The sequence below is a fragment of the Haliaeetus albicilla genome, chromosome 4 (genome assembly GCF_947461875.1).
Source record: "Haliaeetus albicilla chromosome 4, bHalAlb1.1, whole genome shotgun sequence".
NCBI classification, from domain to species: domain Eukaryota; kingdom Metazoa; phylum Chordata; class Aves; order Accipitriformes; family Accipitridae; genus Haliaeetus; species Haliaeetus albicilla.
In genome coordinates, this window is record NC_091486.1 from 30,528,689 (window position 1) to 30,549,834 (window position 21,146).

The 21,146-nt window shown below is 43.3% G+C and overlaps 2 protein-coding genes across 5 annotated transcripts in view; one reads left to right on the forward strand and one right to left on the reverse strand.

Annotated features, from left to right (window-relative positions):
• Positions 1-11,954, forward strand: part of CREB1 (cAMP responsive element binding protein 1) — a 41,819-nt gene extending 29,865 nt beyond the window's left edge. For both annotated transcript variants that reach the window (XM_069781708.1, XM_069781707.1), the window contains 3 exons: positions 1,071-1,253; positions 2,650-2,804; positions 5,449-11,954. In XM_069781708.1, coding sequence (XP_069637809.1) covers positions 1,071-1,253; positions 2,650-2,804; positions 5,449-5,589 — 479 coding nt within the window. In that variant the 3' untranslated portion in view covers positions 5,590-11,954. The remainder of the gene's footprint in view (positions 1-1,070; positions 1,254-2,649; positions 2,805-5,448) is intronic.
• A 4,272-nt stretch (positions 11,955-16,226) lies between these two features.
• On the reverse strand, positions 16,227-19,386 carry METTL21A (methyltransferase 21A, HSPA lysine). Of its 3 annotated transcripts, none has more exons than XM_069781711.1 (3): positions 18,993-19,369; positions 17,719-17,830; positions 16,227-16,683 (listed from the first exon to the last, which is right to left on the reverse strand). In XM_069781711.1, exons 1-3 carry the CDS (start codon positions 19,137-19,139, stop codon positions 16,307-16,309), a joined length of 636 nt encoding a protein of 211 aa, XP_069637812.1. In that variant the 5' UTR covers positions 19,140-19,369; the 3' UTR covers positions 16,227-16,306. The 3 variants fall into 3 exon arrangements, with proteins under 3 accessions (XP_069637812.1, XP_069637811.1, XP_069637814.1); XM_069781710.1 differs by having other exon boundaries at positions 16,227-16,704; positions 18,993-19,353; XM_069781713.1 differs by having other exon boundaries at positions 16,402-16,777; positions 18,993-19,386.
• Positions 19,387-21,146: the final 1,760 nt, after the last annotated feature.

The following is a 21,146-nucleotide window of genomic DNA, read 5'->3' on the forward strand; positions in this document are numbered from 1 at the left end:
TCCTGAAAAAATAAGAACTTCAGCAAACTTATTTAAAATATGTAATAAATATAGGTTTCTGTTTTCTTTATTCATTCGATTTTATAGATCTAGTGCTTTGACTTAAAGGATTGAGGGTACAGCAGTAAAGCTAGAATTCACACGCTGTCTCACACAAACACACACAGTATTAAGTATACAAAAAGGGAGAAAGAACTACTTGTTTACATCTCTCACTTACAATCTCTTTAAAATTTTGTATCTCTGTTTACTCCTTAGCCACTTTGCCTAATGCCCTACTTAATTTTATTGAAACTGATGCAGTTAACTCTGCTTTCCTACCATAACTGTAAAATAACTGCTTGTGCAGATAGTTGAGATTTTGGGGTGTCTGTATATAGGAACACAGTAAAATTCTGTGGAATCACAAATGAGGGGTGATGTCTCAGTATACCTGCATGACAGGATTGAGGGAAAGAAAGGAAAAAACCCAGCAAAGTAAGACTGCTTGAAGGGAAAAAAAAAGTGTGAAACTGGACCTTTATGAATGAAAACACTGCTAGGAAGGTGCTGAGGAAGTTGTAGAGAAGGGGGGATACAATCGGAAGAAAAAAAAATGCCAAAGCAAGAAGAAAATGAAACACAAGATGGATAGCAGTAGCAGCAGAGGAGACTGAAGGGCATAAAGCATGGAAGAGGAGAGGAATTTCAGATGAGAAGAAAAAAGAAAGGACTGAGGAAAAGACCTAAACCAACCAAGAAGAAAATCTTAACTAACAAATTAAAAAGTATTCCCTGGGGGAGGATTGTAGCTCCTCTGTGTGATGCTGTTTTATCAGAGAAACTAATTTGTGGTTTAGGCTGTGTTTTTTGGCCCCCCAAAAAATATGGGTCTCATGAAAAATTGAAAACTTACTTTCAAAGTATGATTTCTTTAATGTACATTAAAGCCATATGTCTGATTTTAGGTTGTATAAGGGCTCAAGGGATTTAACTCAGATCAGTATTCTTCCATATCTAGGTTTAATACTGTAAGTTAATGTGTAAATTGGTGTCTTAAATGCTGTGTCTGGTTTTTTTTTTTTCTTCAGTTGCTATAACCCAAGGAGGAGCAATACAGTTGTCTAACAATGGCACAGATGGAGTACAAGGTCTCCAGACATTGACTATGACCAATGCAGCTGCAACCCAGCCTGGCACCACCATTTTACAATATGCACAGACCACAGACGGACAACAGATACTTGTACCCAGCAACCAAGTTGTTGTACAAGGTGAGAAACTTCACAGCCAGTCATTCTGTATAACATTTTCTCCATGCAGATACAAGTTGCCAACCTAACTCCTTCAAATGTGTCAGGAAACAGAATTAACAGCTTTGGCACAGTAAAGTCTCCAAAATTATTAAAGGAAATTCTGGACAAAGCTATTTGTCACATTTTCTTGGAGCCTTTCCCTTCAGATTGAGAAAATTGTGGATATTTTGTGTTTACTTCTTAAAAGAATATATTCAATTTTGGTTTTCCATGTTGTACTTCCTGTATTTTGTCCACACAATTTTTTTTTTATTATGTTCTGCAAAAACTGATACCACTTTAGAGTTCTGAGTTCTCCCAGATAGTCATCTGCAGCAATAGTAAATTTAAAGTGAAGCATTAAAGTTAGGAAAGAAGGTTGTTTGATTCTTTCTATAAGGACACTTTAATTTATTAGTAATTTTTTCCCCTTTACAAGTCATAATTTCTACCTATTATAGCTTTTGTAACTAGTCACCAAGTACTTAATGACTGAATCTTAGAGTCATAAAATAATTTAGTGCCTTAAGAGATCATTTGGTCTAGCACTCCACTTAGAGCAAGCAGGGCTACTTCAACTTAGAGTAAGTTAGAGTTTTTTATTGTATTAAAATACATGTTTTGGTGTATTAAAAATTGGGGGGGGGGTATTAAAAATAACAGAAAAGTGTACCCCTGCTTTTATGATTGTAAAGCAGGTGATTTGAAAGTTATCCAGTGAAGAGGTCTCCAGGCATCAGTGAAAATACATAGCCAAGAAAAATACTATTGCTGCATTGATCTTCTGGGTTTTGTGTTCTTAAGGACGTATGATTTCTTTAGGTGGTGTCGTATTTTTTTCTGAGCTCAGGCAAATATAACACACTCCTAGATTACAATAAACAAACAAAAGACTCAAGACCTTGTTCATTTTAGAGAAGTAGTGGAATGCCTAGTTTGCACTGTCTCTCTCTTGGAGTAAATGCTACATCTCCACCCTTTTTTCTGTGCCAAATACTTACACATGCAGTTTCTCCTTTTGCAGATAGACATTTGGAGCATAGCTAGAAATACTGTTTGCCATCCTTCATCTTCTTAAAACTGCTAAAACTGCCCCAAAAACAGAGAAGTAAAAAGAAATATGCTAAGGGAGAAAGAAGCACAGCAATACAGCAAGACAAATCAAGTTATCAAGCACAAGTGAAGACTTCAGCAGGAGTGCTCAAAACTTTGCCTACATTGATAAACTGAGACTGAGCAATGATGAGCTACATGATGGTCATCCCTCCTGTACTGTAGCCCACAGCGCATGGTTAGATAGATGACTAGGTGCTCTTCACACCATGGTTAACAGCGCTGTCACCAGACTGACATCGTATTCCCTTGTGTCTTTCAGCTGCCTCAGGAGATGTGCAGACCTACCAGATTCGCACTGCCCCTACCAGCACCATTGCACCAGGCGTAGTCATGGCATCCTCTCCAGCACTTCCAACCCAGCCAGCAGAAGAGGCCGCACGGAAGAGAGAAGTGCGTCTAATGAAGAACAGGCATGTACATTTAGATCACTTTTTTTCCAGTCAGCTCTGCATAGAACTAGACTGTTAAGCACTAAGAATCCTGATCTTTCTTAGTCGTTTTAGGAAATGCTTTCTGAAGAATTTGCCTTTATTTAAAGATGCAAAGCAAAGAAGCACATCTGCTAATGCCATGTATTGTGACTATGAAACCCTAAGTAAAGGTGTGAGACTCATTCTGTGAGGTTTATGAATTTGTTAGTTGCCGTAAGGAGAAAAGTCACTGGCGAGAGACTTGTGTGACTGCAGATGTGTTCTTAAAAACACCGAGGTGAGTTGATTTTTTTGAGTTAATGCATTCAGGTAGTTTCCTTTCCTGGATTCTTTACCTTAGCCTTCGGCATGGATTATCCTTCCTGCTGGCCCACCTGCACTCTTCATGAGTACTTTCTCGATTGTCTCACTTGTTCTCTTTAGCTGCTTGCCCTTTGAGTTTTACCCTCCTGAGGCAGAAAGACTCAAGGAAAGGCTAAACAAGCAGCTACTCCTTTTGAAATCTTGTGGAGACAGTAGTGACAGCAGAAGGGCTGACAGAGAGAAGAATTGACCCTGTAGGATTTAGCATGCAAGGAGGAACAGCCAAGCCTACTGAGGTGGGGCTTGGTGGAGGCAGCGAAGAAAGGGAGCAACAGAGAGAATTTGGGCACGGTGCTCCTTAAGCCTGCTGCTGTGGTAGAGGGAAGAGGTGGGCCTGAGCTGACCCATCACACCAAACTTGAACTCCATCTGCAGGCCACAGATTTGAGCCTGTATGTTACACTGTGACACTGGGAAAATAGCAGGGCTTCCCTTCCCTCTGAGGAGGGGAAGCCCCATGAAAACACTGTTTACTTCATCTGCCAGTCTGAAAAAAATGTTACGTTGTACAGGTGCATTTATCTTCTGTAGATTGCTGAGCTGTGAACACAATGCAAAGTTACATGAGCAGACCCAATGCTTATCTGAGGGACTTTAATGAAGTAAATAATGCTGAACAGCAGAGTTCACTTTTTTAAAAGGTTTTTCTATAGAATGACACCCATCTCCCCTTTTTATGTATTTTTCTGATATCACTGAATAGTAGATGTTAGCCTTTCAGTCAGGCTCTGCATTTGAGAAAAATTTAATTAGCATTCTGAATCCCCTCATTTAGTCAGCAGTCTTATTCCAGTAAAAGAAGGCTTTTGTGTTTGGGAAAGCCAAGAAAAACAATGGGGAATTACCCCCACTTGAGTTAAATTGACAGCTTTTGCAACAGTATCATGTTGCATGTGGTGCTTTTAGCCTGCCTGCTTAATAGATCTTTGCAAATCTAGGCTCCATAGCAAAGCAGGGGAAAGGGATATGGAGAGGCAGATGGTGAGGTGGTACTTATTGGAGGATTATAGCGTAAATATTCATAGATATTATTGTGCAAATTTTCTGTGTAAATTTTACATTTTAAAAGCTCTCTTGTAATTCAGTATAACTCTAGCTGTTCGTAATGAATAACTAATGCACACAGACTTGAGGTGGCTTAATATACAGCCCAAGCTGGCAGAAAAATCATGAGAAGAAAGAAAAGTCACCCGAGAAGACAGGTTAGTAGTTTGCACTGAGAGGCATTTCCTGATCCAGTAGTACTTACTCTTTTGGTGACACAAGTAACAGCCCAAACTGTCTTAAATTCTAAATGTTGCATATGGCCCACCGAAGTGATGCAAGCATGTGAAGTTGTGTTTGTAGGGGTGACAAATAGATACCTGAGTCCTTTCAGGGCTTACAAACTAGGTTTTCTTCATCCTGTCTCATTTGTGGAGCTGAATTTCAAAAATTACTTTTAGAATCTTCTTACCAGGTAGTTCCTGAAACAGACATTCTTTTTTACCTATTAGTACAACTACTGCTTATTTAATAAGCAGAAGAACTGGGTTCAATTTTGTCCTCTCATTTCCCAGAACATTGACTGTATCGAGATCTGCTTCAGCACATTAACACTGCCATGTTCTTGGCACAGCAGACAAGGACTGAAGAATTATATGGTTCCTAGTGACTGTTTATTTTGTGATTTTTTAATTTGAGTCATTTATATTATCATTGCAGTGATGCAGACATTATTAATAAAATGAAAGTATTGCTCAAGAGCAAATATGTGAATGCTCTAAATACAGCTTTTTTTGCACCAGTTGAACATCCTGACCATTAGTATTTGGTTGGACTGCAGCAAAGGGAAGAGTGAAGACTATAAAGAGATTAATAGATGAATATTGGTCTTGTCCATGTTTTTATTATTCATCTATTTGTTATCATAATAAAATCAATGAAATTATTGCAGCAGCATTCAAATCAGCCTAAAGGCTCTAATGTAAATCCTGCAAACAGAATTTTGTCATTGAGTAAGATCCTTTTCTCAGAGAAGCAGAATTTTATTGGTGCTGATTTACTGGGATCTGCATGTTGAAATGATCTGTGGATCTTGAGTGTGTGTGATTTGTGAGGAGCAATTTATGAACTCAGCATTTTTCCTAACTTGCATTTCTTAACAATACCTCCGTATTCTAAAAATGGCAGTGCTAGGTAAAGGTTTGACCTGAACAGCTAAGTAGCCCACGTCTGCAAGTCATCATTCTGGATTTGAATGGCGTTTTTTGCTTTGCAGAGAGGCAGCACGTGAATGTCGCAGGAAGAAAAAGGAGTATGTGAAATGTCTAGAAAATCGAGTGGCTGTGCTTGAAAACCAAAACAAGACACTGATTGAGGAGTTGAAAGCACTTAAGGACCTTTACTGCCACAAATCAGATTAATTTTGGATTCCCATTTTCACTTGTCCAGGTGGGATAGAGACTGGTTCTGGCTATGCCCAGAAAGACAAAGTAAACTTTTTATTTTCTAAACATTTCTTTTTTTCTATGCGCAAAACTGCCTGAAGCAACTACAGAATATACTTCATCTGTGCTTTGCATCAAACTGTGAATGTTCAAGTACTTGCCTCCATTTCTCCCCCTACAAGATTATTTTCATCATCAGTCTCAGCATGAAGAAGAAGAACAGGCTTCTTTCTCATCTCCCCATCCTCTTCAAGGAGTAACAGCGGTCTCTTGGGAAGTTACTGTGGGGAGGGTCCTGTAATGATTTGAAGAATTTGTGCTGAGCCCTTTCCATTGCCTTAGAGACAGAACCACCCCAGCCTCTTGGTCCAGAGAACTGTGGGCCACATACATGGAGCATACATGGTGCAATGAAGAAGCAATGGTTGCCAAATTGGTTTCACATATTCATTATGAACTATAAAAATACATGGCTAAGTGGCATGCCAAATGAAAGGCACTTCACAGTCACGTTCTTGATGTGGAGATAACATACTTTTTTCAAACTAGCCCAGAAGGGGTTTTGATTTGTAATCTGTATTAAACCCTCCTGGACTAGTAAAAACTTCTCCATACCTCAGAAACAAATGCATTGAAATGAGCTTCACTGGTCAGTTGTTGCTTCTCAAAGCTTATGTGTGCAAGTGGGTTCAGCATTCTGAATGCACAAAAAGCAAACACCAACTTCATAGGATGTTGGTTGGGAAATTATATTTGGATGGGAAAGGAATTCAGAATAAAAAGGTACAACAGTGACATTTCAAAAACGGTCACATAGTAAGCAAGGGTAACACTTGAAAGCACTACCTGTTCATATGCAGAACAACTAAGCAGTTGAAGCATGGCCAACTCCACGTACATACTCCCTGATGATGGTATAGTCTGTCCCCCAAGTCCTCTCAAGCAATGAGGTTATTTCTATTTCCCTACCGCTATCTTATGTAATGGAAATTATTATACTCAATGGAAACATCAGCCTGGTTTGCTAGATTCTTTTTCAAACTTTGAGGCTGCCTTCCATACATAAATTAAATTGCAGTATGACAAGTACCAGGACAACCTCGAATACTGAAGAGGACTTCAAACACAAATATTCCAACTTCCGCTTCGCAAGGGACAATATTAATTATTTGAACCTGGCCAAGCTAGCTAAATTCTTAATTTATTTGGAGGATTTTTTAATGTAAAGGGTCAGATTTACCGAGTAATTTATTCCTGTAAGTAAAATTACTCATGTGCCTCAGATGTTTGCAAGATCAAATTTTTGTGTGCACTGAGGAAATGAAATCTTTCCCAAATTTACATTGTTAAAAAAGTAGTTCATGTTTAAAACCAACTCTGTACTAAGCATTAGGACTTAAAAAGAATCATGCTGAAAAAGAACCAAAAAAGAATGTCAAGAAGTCGTCAAAAAGAATGTGTCGAAAAGAATCGTGTGCAGTTTGTTTACTGGCCATCTGAAGCCAGACTCTTGATATATTAGCTTGGGTCATTTGATGGAGTAAGTTTACTTCGGGCTTCTGGTCAAACTTTTATGTATAGAGACATAGGAATAAGGCTCTGGTCTGTACTAACGCCTTGCCTAGCGAAGTATTCGCTAATATTTTTTTTCCCATTCACTTTACCTGTTTTTAAGATAAATTTCAAACACGAGCTTCTAAAAGGTTATACAATCAATGTGACGTTCTAAGAAGAACATTTGGAAGACTCTGGGCAGTTGAGTCTCAAACAGCTAAGCAGTATTAAAACTTCTAGTTTTCTCGTTTGAGAGGGCATTCAGTTTCAGAGACTTTCAAAGGAGCAGGGTTAAACTTACAGCATTATTGTTAAATCTAGAGTTAGCAATAATTTCAAATTATGCTTGTATTTGAAGAAGAGAACGTAAGTATCAATTATGAAAGAATTCATTTTCACAAGTTTTGAGGGGGTTTATAGATGGTCTATTTTTATCTGCCATAGAGAATTAATTTTCATGGTTTTATTTAATGAAAGTTGAATTTATTAGTTTAGCAATGCAAATATAAAGAAGACTCTAAATTCTCAGCAATGCTTTTATAAAAATGGTCTGATTCTTAGTCAGAGAATACAAACACATAGAACGGTTACCAGTTTTTCAGAACTAGCGCTGAAGTAGAAATGTTGATAATACAGGAGTCATTCTTATAAAACATGAAGCTCCTGATGGCCTAATTTACACAGTTATATGGGATGGTTCCTCCAGCTTTGAGAAACATGGAAAAGGCTGTACATGCCTACATTAAGGCTGTTTCTTTTGTAGAATCACCTGTTTGCAAAAACTTGAGTTTTGCAGTGAACCTGAATGAGGCTAGCTGTGATCTGAGAGCTGTTCCTAGTGGGTAATGAGCAGTGTTTAGCGTTTGCCGATAGTCACTCAGCACAAAGCCTGGGAGCTGAAAGGACCAGGGAGCCTAAACCAGTACCCAGACAGGGTTTTTCTAATACAGGGTTGGTGCAAATTTGCGCGGCAGTGACAGGAGAACTGTGTTACTGGTTTGTCTGTGCATGGTCTGCAAGTAGTCTGTAGTGTTACTAGTCTAGACCTCATTAGCAACTAATGTTTCACTAGGAAAAAGAACATTAAAGTTCATAGAGATCTGCAAGGATCTTCACTTGCATTTCAGCTGCACTGAGGATTTAGGGACTGGAATTTATTTAACGGAAATTTTAAATGACAATAATAAAAAATGTATTAGACCAAGTACAGGGCTGGCTAGGGTTACCCATACATGCTTTACTATTCACACTGGGAAATAAGGGAAAGAATATGACACAGGAATCCATTCATATGTTATTTATCAAGTAGTGAGGTTGGGGTAATCAGCTCTATAAACTAAGGCCATTTGGAAATAGGACAGAAATTATGCTGGCAGGGGGGAGGGAGGGTTAGTTTTATATCTCACAGTTGTGAGTTTTCAAGAATTGATAGCCTGTTTTACCTGAAGAGAGGGTTAGAAAGGGCTAGATCCATTATGTTCATAATAAACAAGAATTGATTTGAAATATAATTTTTGTAATGTCATTATTTTGCAAAACAGCAGCACCAATCAGGCAGTTAAGATATTGTCAGAGGTGCTCTTTTAATTTAGATATTCTTGGAAAATACATATGTATAATATATGTACATATATATATATACACACAGTATATAATCTACAGCTCTGAGAGCTTTTAAGTCAGGAATGCTGAGTATTATAGTATATGGAGGTCAGAAAAAATTTTTACTTTTCTGTGTATGTCTGGGTGTGTGTGGACGTGTGCGCGTGTGTGAAAGCTTTCCCCCGCCCCAGTAGTTCTGGGCTGCATTATTCTAGCGCTTATTACTGATTTGTTTTGTGCTGTTTCTCAGTTATCCATTTTCAAGAATTTTATTTCACCTTTCATGGCTTTCGTGAGGTTTCTTTTTGGTTTTTATTGATGGAGATTTTTGAAATTATGTAAAAAGTTGTTTTACAGCAACCACCACCCCGCAGAATAGTTCACTTTTGGGCTTTTTCTCTTTGGCAGCTATATATCAAAGGCAAAACAATTGGAAAGGTTGTTAAGGTGTTATTTTCTAAAGGAACCACTGGTAAGACTTCTGTTTTCCTCCTGGGGTCGTGGCGATGCATTTTTATTTAAGCAGCGATTTCACCAGAATTAGGTAGTTGCCAGCACCATTGCTTGTATCTGAAAGCACAACTTTAGCCTGTCATACTCATCAGGACTATACAGACACCTGTAGGTTCAGGCTGTTCTATAGTTGGCTTTTGCATTGTAGACCACTGTCTTCTCCGGTACTTGTATGTTGATCAGAAAATTGGTGGGGTGTTTGGAATCATTAAGAGGCTCAGGAAAAAAAAAAAAAAAAGATTTAATAAGGAAAAACAGCCCTGGTAGTTTCTGATCTAAATTTGTACTACAGGTTTTTTTAAATCTGGGCTTCCAGTAGACTGCAGCTGCAAGTAGTCATCTGTTAGTGAAAATTGGCCTCTGCTTTTTTTATTTTATATTTTTTTTAATTTATGACAGCCAGCCAGTGCTTTTTTTGGGTTAAAGTAAAGGCAAGTCTCCCCATCAAAACAAGTTCAGTATCAGTGATTGCAAATCTATGACAATTCGTAGAGGATTTCATTGGTTTTCTAAGACCCTGTTTTTATTGTCATTTTTTCACCCTGAAGCTGGTTAGTGATGTAACATTTGCCAATGATCTAACCAAAAGGTCATGTATTTATTTTTGTTACACTATGTTCTTTGTAAATGTTTAATTAAAATGTGCACTTTTTAAAAAAAAAAAAAACACAGAACAAAAAAAATTAAGAGCAATTGGGTTTGCTTGAGAAGCTTCCTGGCACAATTGTTGTAATCCTGCTGCCTGCACACAATTCACTCCTCTCCCCACAGCAGTTGACTCCTTTACAAATTTAACTTGCTGATTAGCACCTGGCGTCCAGCAGGCATTACTTCAAAATGGCAGGAGATCTGAACAGGCAATACTGAAGACTGGAAAGAATTAAGTGTGTGGTGTCTCAGAGCAGTATGTACAGGACGGATGTGAAATTATTTTTAGAATAGAACTAGTTCAGTGATCCCAAGTGGGAAAGGGAGGTTAATTTGGAAGGAAAGCTGAACTGTTTTTCAGCCACTTTATTCCCCTTTTCTTAATCTGAGATTTGGCTGCAGGTTTTACAAGCTGCATTCCAAGAAAATAAATCAAAAGGCTTTCCAATTCTTTGACACCAGGAAGTAAAGGTACATCGACAATGTGTCACCCTGCTTTAAAAGATAAAAAAAGCACAACCGCCTCTCTTTTGCAGGAGCAATGATAATTTAGCTATAACCCTGGAATCTGTCACTGTGAGCAGGTTTTGAAAGCATACAGTACATTGATGGTTCTCTGTACTGTGCCTGGGAACTCGTTTCCTTGAGCTTTTGAATTTGCTAGCTGTACAAGACACTGATTTTGCAGAAACCTGAATGTATCATGATGCTTAGTCTGGGAGGAGCCAGACTGATGAAGAGAAACGAGGTGCTGAAATCCTATCTTATCTACTGTGTGCTTGTGACAGGTTCAGGTCTGTGGATGGATATGGCTGAAATCTGTACATCTTTGGGAAAAAGGGACCAGATCCAGTTGGTAAAGAGGGTTTGCATTTCAAGTGTTTGGCCTTGGAATGTGTTTGTTAAATGTATTTAAGCTCTGGCCTGCAAAGAGACTTGCTGGGGCTAGTTTGCACAGCACAAATTGAAGACGGTGACCTGTTTGCATTCTGGTACTGCAAGTGCGGTTTGTGACTTGCTGTTTAAGTGGTGAGTTCAGGTCTTGCTTTCACCAGTGAGAGGCAGGAGAAGTTGGCTGTCCTCAGGAGCTGTGTGCAGGCAGAGAAAAGGCCAGGGACAGGCTGTAATGATCCATGGTTGGCACACTTCATAAGCTGACCACTTACTGTACTCACGACTTTGGAGCACTCGGTTCACTCAGTCTCAGCCTTGGCTATGTATTTCTCTAAATTAGGGGATAGCTGAGTGAGACCATGGGGAAGGAAGGCCTTGAGCCTGTTAATTACCTGGAAATGGCCACTCTTAAGAGCTAAGGATGTTTGGATGCTCTCCACAAGTTGTGTTTTATCCAGGTGCCACTCCATTTTTTGTGTGTAATGACATTTATTTATATTGAAACATTAATTTTAAAAAGTTCTAGAACTTCGAGTTTGTATGAGATTTGAAACTGTGCTGCTTATATGGACTTCTAGGGATGGGATGGGGAACAGGGCAAGAAGAGGTGCTAGTTGGCAGCCAACCCCTCCACAGACTTGTCCACAGATTGGTTGTTCACTTAAAAAATGAGTTGTTTCCACTCTGGATTTATAATTTGAAATTGTTTTGGAACAACGTTTTTCAGGGAAGCTTCCAGAGCGAGGGTTCTCCCTTTGTAATGTAAGCTGGAAAGAGTAAGTTCACCTCATCTGCATTTCTGATTCTTTACCCAAACCATGTCAGCACAGAACAGGGTATTTGAGCTTGACTCCCACATACTTGTGGAAGTTAAAAGACTAAATGAAAATCCATTATTAGGGGAAAATAAATTCTTATTTACGTCTCCCTAAAAATCTAGAAACATCCCTGTTGTGTTTTGTTTTGTTTTGTTTTTTTTTACTTAATTTTTTGTGCTTTATATGTGTTTTAAAAAAAATTGTACTGGGTTATAATGCATTTTATTAACACTATGTACATATTAGCTGCTTTGTGTTTCAGAATGGTAGTAATTGCTTTGTATATTAAAGTGATTCTTGTGAATTTGTGAATTATTGTCATAAAGAAGTGCTTTTTCTTACTGTAACCTTTGTGGTATAAACTGTCAACTCCCTTTTTACACAAACATTTACGTGCAGTCACATAAACATGCTTTAAAAAACTCTACAAAGTCTCTTTTTTGAGCAGGATGTTCCATTTACACTAATTTAGTGGCAAATGGTAGCTAGATAGGAATATGGGAAAAGGCGTATTTTAAGCAGACTATTCTGTCCTCTCATGATCTGTGGCCTGCTGTAAGTATTCATGAGATAATTTTCCCCAAAAGGAAGGCTTTTTTAATCTTAATTAAATTGAATTAGATTAGTGAGAGGTTCAAGTCCTGAAAAACAAAGTTTCTCTTCCAGTTCTGATATTATTAAACCTGCTTTCCAGTATCCATTCTGGTGGCAATTAGTTCCATTGTTTAATAATGTGTGAAAGACTTCTCCCTTTCACAGCTTAAATATGCTGTCTTTCTCACTTTTAAGCATTCCTGTAAACCACGTATTACTGATGTTAATAACAGCAGAACAGGAGGCAGCAAACACCGCAAGGATCGCAACCCCATTACGTAATCTGCAAGGCTGGATCCAAACACTGGGATGAAAGCCAGAACAAATTCAGCACTGAGGTAAACACACCTCCAGTGAAATCAAGGGGAAGCAGTAAGGTCAGCTCATTATCACTGGGATTTTGTGGTTTTCACAACTGAGCGTTTTCATAATGCCATTCACGTACTTGCTCAGTAAAATCTACATCTCAGTAATGAAGGAGAATCCCAAACAGGGGTTAGTCCCTGAGGTAAAAATGCAGCTTGGCTTGAATTTCACAGTAAAAAGAATCGGGTAACACAGATCCCTGTGCAGTCAGTAGGTCAGCTGGTGAACCTGATTCTTCTGACACTGCTGCACCTTGAAGCTTTTTGTCCATAAGATAGAGAGCTGATTTCATACCTGTGTATTAATATTAATCAAACATGACTTCAGTTGCAACAAAATTTTAGAAGTTTGTTCCCTTGCAGAATGGCATGTTTCAGGGGTGGTTTCACAATCTCACAGCGTGTTCGCGTCTTACCTGGTCACTTCCCTGTGACTTGGATCCTCTCCCTAGGGTGAGTATTTTGTTTCTCAAGAGACTATATATGCATTGCCCCACAAGTCAGGGACCCGTGCCCAAACACATCCTCCCTACAGATGAGTTCACGTCATCTGTTACAAAACAGGACCAACACTGTGGAAACCACCCGAAGGAGAATCACGCTGACTTCTCCAGTGCCGGCATGAACAGGGTGACAAAGTGCTTGGGCAGGGTGTTAGTGTAATTGCCAACCAGCCGCTGAAGCATTACCATGCATCATCTCATACCAGAGCAGAAGCTCACCTGGGACTAGTCAGTCAGGACACTGGAGTTTGCAGGTGTCATCGCAGAGGGCTGCTCTCTGTGTGCTCACTCACCAGGCAGTTACGCCCCTGCTACTTCTGCCCTGCACATCCAGTGTGGCTCAGTCCTGACAATCTCCCTGAAGCCAAGTGTGATGGGAATATAAAAAAGCTGCAAAGCCCAGCCGGGGACAATGGAAGGCACTGCTCCCTGCCTGGTGCGGGTGGGCGTTAGCACAGCCCAGAGGGAACGGGCTGTAGGTTTCAGCTGAGTTACATTCTCGTGGTTGGTGCCTGCCCCTAAACACTGTAGCTTAAAAAGCAACCAGAACTAATGTGCTTGAGGTTGTAGCCTAACCACAGTATTCCTGGGTCTGGTCTCCTGAATTTAAAGGAGTGCGTGCACCCCAGTAGCAGTCAGAGGAGAAGGTGTCCCCTTGAGGGGGTGCCACTTGCTGAGCTGGGGAGGGGCCACCCAGAGCTCAGCTCTGCAGGTCAGAGGCAAGGCACTCACCTGAGCGGCCAGTGTCAGCTCACGCTTTTCTCCAGAAGTATTTACTTACGGGCAGTAGCATTGCTTCAGCCTCCAAACATACTCCCTCGGGTTTGCGTACAGCTGCTGTGTGCAACAGCAACAGAGCAAAAGAAGCCGGGCCTGGTCTCTTCCAGCACATGCCTGCTCTGGCACGAAGGCTATGGGCTGTAACAGGAGCAATGGGAAAATACACACTGAAAGCTGCTAAACAATTAGAAAGAGATGCAATTAAACTGATTTGTTGTAAAAGTACAAAACTTTTACTATGGTCAAAGCAAGGCCTGGAGCAAAGCCTCCTTCTTAAAAGTGTGTAGGTTGCTGCACTAGACTTTATTCTGTCCTTACACTTCATTGCATGCTTTTTAAGCATGGTCCTACTATAGCAACAGTGCAAGCTGCTAAGGCTCCCAGTATTGCAAGCTGCAGCCTCTTGTGAGGGCCAAGCACAGCCAGGTAGCGGGCTTTTCCCACAGACTAAGTCACACGCACTCACAAGCCCAAGCACCAGTGTGCTGCTTTCTGCTAGCTCCAGCCCGGAGGGAGCCTAATACACAGTGAGCACAGACGAGCTCGGAGACAAGGAAAGACCAGTGGGGAGGACGAGGAGTGGTCAGAACTTATAGCCAAGCTCCAAAAACTGGAGCCAGAGAGAGTGGGGAGAGCTCGTAATTTTTTTCAGCCATTGCTCACCCAGTTGATAGGACAGAAGCAGCCATGTCTGGCACATTAAAGCTCATATCATGTTCTGTTTTAAATTAAAGGTGCTGTCTTCCTTCCCTCGAAGGGACTTCAACTCTAGTTCCAGACAGCAAATCCCCAGCCAGCTGCGTAAGTGCTGTTTTAGTGACACCATGTGGCTTCTGAGAATACTGTTGTAAACAAGTGTTTCAGAGCAGCAACTCTCAAGCCGAGTCCAGAGCCAAGCAAGGAACTTAGCTGAAAACATGCGAAAGATACACCAGTGATGAAGCACGAGACCTTCGGGCCTCATTAATGACAGCTGTAATGATAAATGTGTCCTTTCCAGATTACAGTCTGCACATCACTTCTGTACCACAGTCCCTCTGCATCTTTTCCAGTTAGGATGTTTGATGGAAACAGAAGTGATGAAGAACTCCTAACATCCATGGCCCTGCTGGTGTTTGCTGTTGCCAGTGCCAAAGACATGCACACACGTAAAGCCTGAACCTGACCTGGGGCTTTTTAAGTTAAGTTTAAAGAAAAAACAAGTTCCACATCCACCAAAAAAAATGCACTATCGCAATGCCTGCATTTAGAAGCGTAGCCATCTTCTGTTAGCCCATTGTTTTCACCAGTTTCAGTCTTCCACCACTAGAAAGAGAAGGAAGTCTGCTGCTGCTGCTGGTGCGAGACGGATTCCAGGCTGCAGCATTTTTCACACAGGATCTTGTGGAATAAACACACAGAGGTGTTTTTACAAGCTCAAGGTATGAAATCAGTTACTCAGAACAGCATCTAACTACCACTGTGCAGAGAAAGCATGCCGAAATCTAGACACTGCCCCAAGGTCCAAGTAATACAAGAATAAGTACTCGCCTAGCTACAAAGCCTTTACAGCAGCACCCTCCTCTCTTAAATAACAGCTCTCGGAGCCAGAGTGAGCCACAAAAAAGGCAGAAAGTACATTATTTAACGGTAGTTTGAGAGTCAAGGGCTGGCACAGGTGCATGTGTATCTGCTCCAAGGAGCCTTGATCTGTACAAGGGGAAGTTATCTTGTTAGGGACAACCCAAGAACCACGACTGCTTCAGTACTGCAGGAATAGCCTCCATGCTTGCAAGTCAGATAAAAACACCACTGATAGTTCTAAGTTGGCTTACTCTGCCATACTAGTTCCCAACACAGGCACCGCCCTTGTTCTTTGTTTCCCCATGGCTCTTCAATTCAGCAGTGACAGCAATAGAACAACTTTATAGCAGCTGCCTTTGTTGGTTTTGCCCTTCAACTGGCTTCTTTTACCGCAACTTTTAAGATGCAGAAGGCCTGAAGAGTTAAAGCATTTAGTGCTGGAGTCTTAGCTTATATTTCATCCACTTTTACTTTTCTAGAGTTTAAGTGATAACGGGGGGAGAAAAACACTCTTAAGTTTCCCACAGAAATTAATTGTGGTTTGATTTTAAACAACAGATCTTTTGATGACATTTCTGATGCCTGGAGATTTCTGCATCTTAAATCAGTTTCAAAAATTATGTTTGATAAAAAGTCAGCGGAAGACCTTATACAACTCTACTGAGAAATGAAGCAGAGGTTCAATATGCAGAACAGAAGTACAATCTTTGCTGCCTAAGACCAAGTGATCAGACAAGACCATCAGAACAAGAAGCCAGTGAAATAACACAACTGCAATGATATGCTTAGGAACAAGTGTATTGAGTAGAAACAAGGTGAGGACTGAACAGCATCAGTAATTTACTAACAAAGCACAGAGTCAAAAGTCATCCTTGCGACTACCCCTCTGTGCTTTGTAGATATGAACATCCTTACTGGAATCATAGTGGACCTCATATACAGAGAAATGGCCCCTCAGCATCTTCAAGAATTTGTGATCCCGTTCATAGCGGATACGACAGGAAAGAAGAATCACAGTTTGCTCTGAGCAGAGGTGCTCCAGCGTCTGAAGCAGTTCTGCAAAAGTTTCTTCCAGATACACGATGTCTGCACCCAGGATGAAGTCAAATGCTCCTGGAGGGAAGTTACCCAGGTCTTTTCCCCACGTCAGTTCCTTCACCACAGCTCTCAGACGTAGTTCAGAAGGTAAGTTAGCCTGTACGTTTGACTCCAGGAACTCCAGTGCTGCCGCCCTGTCTGTGATGGTAACATGAGCACCTAAGTGATACAGGAGTATATGTCTCAGACATATAATCAATGTCCATAAATATAGCATTTGGAATACAATGCTCTAAGAGGCTCCTTATTTCCTGTTAAACTTTAACAATTCCCCTGAGCTGCCTGATTAAAAACAAACAAAAGAACAAAACAAGCAAAAAGCCCACTATCTACATACAGCCTACCCTTCATCAGTCACTTAAGTATATAAAGTGTACTCCACATGAAGATTAAGTTGGGTAGGGAACAAAAAGTGTTTTCTGGAGCTGCTTCTTAGTGCATGAAAGTAGAGAAGTTACTTTCCGCCTTTCTATAGGTGACAGAGTAAGTTACAGGGATTGTTACAATTCTGTATTTGTTCAGTATGAGAGAGGCAGCTAGAGAGCCTCTTTCACAGGTCAGACAAAAGTTATGCCTGTGTGATGTTGCACGGCGTGATTGTATTTTGTCAAACTGCTTTGTTTTTATTATTTCAATAGGCACCTTCCACAGCCACTGGAGCTTTGAATTACAAAGTTAACCTGGGACAGTTAGCGCAAATTTAACATAGTACCCAGTCCCTGCCTCAGCCACAGACAGATCACAGGCAAATCACTTCATTTCTCCAGACCTTGCTTTCCCTGTCTGTAAGATAGACTAACAAGGCTTACGCAAGCTCAGAGGGTGGTTTCTGTCTGTAGCTTTTATGAGGACAAGTAGAAAACTAAGCACAGCACTTGCTCCCTGGGGGAGAATAGCTACAGAACTTGATGCTGCTGAGCTGAGTGCCATGGTAACAGGCGTCAGCCTTAACAGGGTCCCACCATAAAGTAAACTGCAGTGGCACCATCGCTACAATAAATAACACAGCAGGCTCTGAAGTGTAACAAGAAAGGAAGATGACTCAGACAGGAAACATCACAGTTCATGTATGTAGCTTTGGTGTTAACTTCTACCAGGCATGTAGATGTTAAAGTGCCAGTTTTACTACAGTTGTAAATTGCTTTAAACAAACAAACAAAAAAAAGCCCTTACCCAATAATGTGGCCACTATTCCCAGCAATCCAGTTCCAGCTCCCAGCTCGATCACAGACCGATCCCTGAGATCAATGCCTTCCGTCTCCAGATAAGCACACAAGACAACAGCCTAAACCAAGAGACAAGGGCAATTAAGCACAGGGCTCATTTCAGTCATACCGAACACTGGATTTCTGATTTACACTGAGAGAGAAGGTTATGGGAAGGATCAGGCACTTCAGGTCTGTAGTAAGACTTTGTTCAGCTCTTCTCCACCTCTTATGTGCACGTGTGGTCTTTTTATGAGTTTTACCTAAGACTCTTATAGGCAAAAGCAAAAAAGAACCACAGAGACTACAACTCAGATGTAGCAACACTGCTTCATGAATCCCCCAAACATAACAAGAGGCAGAAAGAGTTACATTTGGAAAGGAAAAGCTGGGGCGTGTCAAACACCGGTGAAGGAACACAGTATTGCAGAAGTGCAAGATAAGGTTTCACAGTATCTTGCGTGGTATTTCAGAAGGTTTCTGCCCAACACTGGCATGCCATCAGGAAGGACATAGGGAGAGTAAAGTAATAACACTTCTGTTTGTATCTAACGTGTGTTGCATTTTACAGAAATCTTGACAAGGAGCGCTCTCCATAGCAAGTTCTGTCAAAGACGATGTCAGGGAAGACTAACAGCCCTGTGCACCAATTCATTTCCGGAGTTTGCTAACATTGCTACGCTTGTTCTTTAAAGCTAGAGGTAAAAGTGCAATCTGTGTGTGGACAGAGACCCGACCGACGGGAAGCCCTTGGATTCCCACAGTGGTACTGCGACCGACTGCCCTGCAGCCTCAGGCCCGCCACAAACCCCTCTGTTTCAGACGGTTCTTATCCCCAAGATAAGTCTATCAGCAGTCCTTCTCGACGCTACAAGCAGCAGGGTCTGTACTGTACAGGGCGTTAAGCAAACATCACCGGCCACTGTTAAGAAATGGGTGAGAGTTCTGTCAGTTACCCAGACTACCTCCTGTATTTGGCACTGGCTGTGCAGGGTTTAAGGTGACCCGTTTCCCCTGCAGCCCTCCAGGATCTCTTATGAGGAAAAAAAAAAAAAAAAAAGGTACAGCAGAGTTTAACGTTTTCTTTTTGTAAAAAAAACCCAAACGACCCTTACAGGAAAAAAGCCTTCCGTTAACAACTCAATGTTAAACAATGTTCTAAGGTGGTTCTGAAAGCTGGGGCAAGCGCTACCGGCAGCCGCCACCAAGCACAGAAATACTTCGTTTGGTGCGAACACCTACCGCATCCCAGACCACCGCCGCCACCCCCAGCCGCCGCCAGTCCTGCCTGAGGCGGATGGTGTGGCTGGCGAAGCGGTAAGTGGCCGACGGGCTGTGCAGCTGCCGCGCTCCCCAGCCAGCTCCCTCCTCGTAGGGCACCAAGGCCATCCCGCCGCCGGCCGAGCGCCTCCCCGCCTCGCCGATCCCGCGGCCTCCGCGCCCGCCGGGCAGGAGCCGGCCCCGCCGGCCCGGCCCTCCCCGATCGCCTCGCTCCCCCGCCGGCCCGCCCTGGCCGGGGCCGGGGCCGGGGCCGCTCCGCCCCGCGCCGCCGCCCGAGGCCTGGCCGAAGGCGGGGGAAGGCCCGGCCCGGCCGCCGCGGGGGAAGGCCCGGCCCGGCCCCTCGCCGCCCGGCGCGGCCGCTACTCACGCGTCGCAGGCCCTGGGGGCCGCCGCGGAGCGCCCGGCCCGGCCCCCAGCGCCGCGGCCGGGGGCGGGGGCGGCCTCCCCGCTGGGGAACGGCGGCGGGGCCGGCGGCGCTCAGCGGCGAGGGCGATCAAGTGACGGGTGAAGAGGGCTGGGGCCGCGGCTGGGGCTGAGGGGGTCTCCCGAGCGCTCCTGCCGCTCAGCCGCGGCGGGAGAGCGGAGCGGGGCGGGGCGGGGCGGGAGCGGCCAGGCAAGGCAGAACGCGAGGCATGGCTGTCCGCAGGGCGATGGCCGGCGGCCCAGGGCTGGTGCCGGCCACCGCGGGCTCGGCAGCGTGGTGTGCGGCACTGGGAGGCTGCCGGCTGGGTGAGGGCCGTGCCTGCGCCCGTCCCTGGGAGGTCCTCGGGGCAACCCGGAGGGCAGAAGCGTCCCGCTGCTTCCCGCGGGAGGCTGGGGACGGGGACGGCTTCTCGCATTTTCAGACCTACGTGCCACGCAAAAAGTTACACGGTGCAAGAACGCTCTGTGGGACGTTGCTGTCCCCGCAGCCTCTCTGTGCTTCCGGCTGATGGCTTTTGTTGCGGGGGCGTTTGGAAGGCAGTGCAAAGGGAAGGCGTTTGTCCAGCCCACCGGCCTCGTCCTCCGCTGCTGCCGCGGCGAACGCTGTCTCTGCAAGCGCTCATCACCAGCCTGGGAGCGGTCCCTCAATAACTGGGTAACCATCGCAGAAACACAACACTTCCTGAGCACCTCGGTCAGAGCGTTGACCAAGGCAGTAAAGCCAAAGTTGCTCTCAGCTGGTGGTGTGGCGGTACCGCTCCTGCGGCATTGTTTGTGCATGGGCTTCTCTTTACCTTTGGCTCCACTTAATCTCTCGTTTGGCAAAACAACACAGTACTCCTCTCCTTTGTCTGTCTCCATCTCCAGTTACTTGAACTTGCTCCAAAGACTGCCAAAGGCCACGGGAGGGCCGGGGAAGCATCCTGGCAGCGCTTGCACTCTGGCTGCCTGGAGGCGCTGCTGCAGGTGCTCCACAAAAAGGCGCAAGACCTCCAGCCATGCTCCTCAAGCCCGGAGACGGGCCAGGCCTTGCGTGCGAAGGGCCGCACATGGGGGAGCAGGGCAGGGGAGCAGCATGCCTTCCCTGCACCCATCTCCAGTGGCTGCATGGCTTGGCAGCTCCCGGAGTCACCACCGACGGGGCAAGGCTGGCCCTCAAAGTTGGGGAGTGTAACCAGCTCCAGAAAACATCCCCACTCTTTCCCACAGGGAGCAGCAAGTCTGGCTGGTGGGCGAAAGCAAATGTGGTTACATCTAAAAACTGTTGATTTCAACAGAGTGGCTCGAGATTCGTAAACGCCTTTGTGCAGGAGCGTTACAGGCTGCACAGGGGTAGCAGGAACTAAAGCTTGGGTTTAGGGTTCTGCTGCTGTAGGGGAATGGAAACCAGAATTTCACTTGCCCCAAACCAGTTCATACTTGTCTTATGGCAACTCAGAGTTCTCCTCATAAACATGCCAGAGCGGGTGCGATGATTCAGCTTACTGTGGTTTTATGTCCTAAAGTGCTGATCTCTTGCCACTGCTCCCGCTTTTGAGAGTTTGAAACTGCTTGTGCTATTATCTCGATTATTTTTTCAATTATTTATATAGGCGGTGTGGGAAAAGCAATGGGAGTGATTACACTTGAAATGAGAACTCTGCTTGGATGAGTTTTTGAATCACTTAACGCTGTGCCTAAACTACACCATCA

Excerpts from the sequence above, each read along its gene's own strand:
- METTL21A (XM_069781710.1), bottom strand. The coding sequence starts at position 19,139 with ATGGCCTTGGTGCCCTACGAGGAGGGAGCTGGCTGGGGAGCGCGGCAG. Across the intron at positions 17,831-18,992 it reads CGGCGGTGGTCTGGGATGCG|GCTGTTGTCTTGTGTGCTTA; the intron begins GTAGGTGTTCGC and ends CTCTTGGTTTAG. Across the intron at positions 16,705-17,718 it reads AATAGTGGCCACATTATTGG|GTGCTCATGTTACCATCACA; the intron begins GTAAGGGCTTTT and ends TGTATCACTTAG.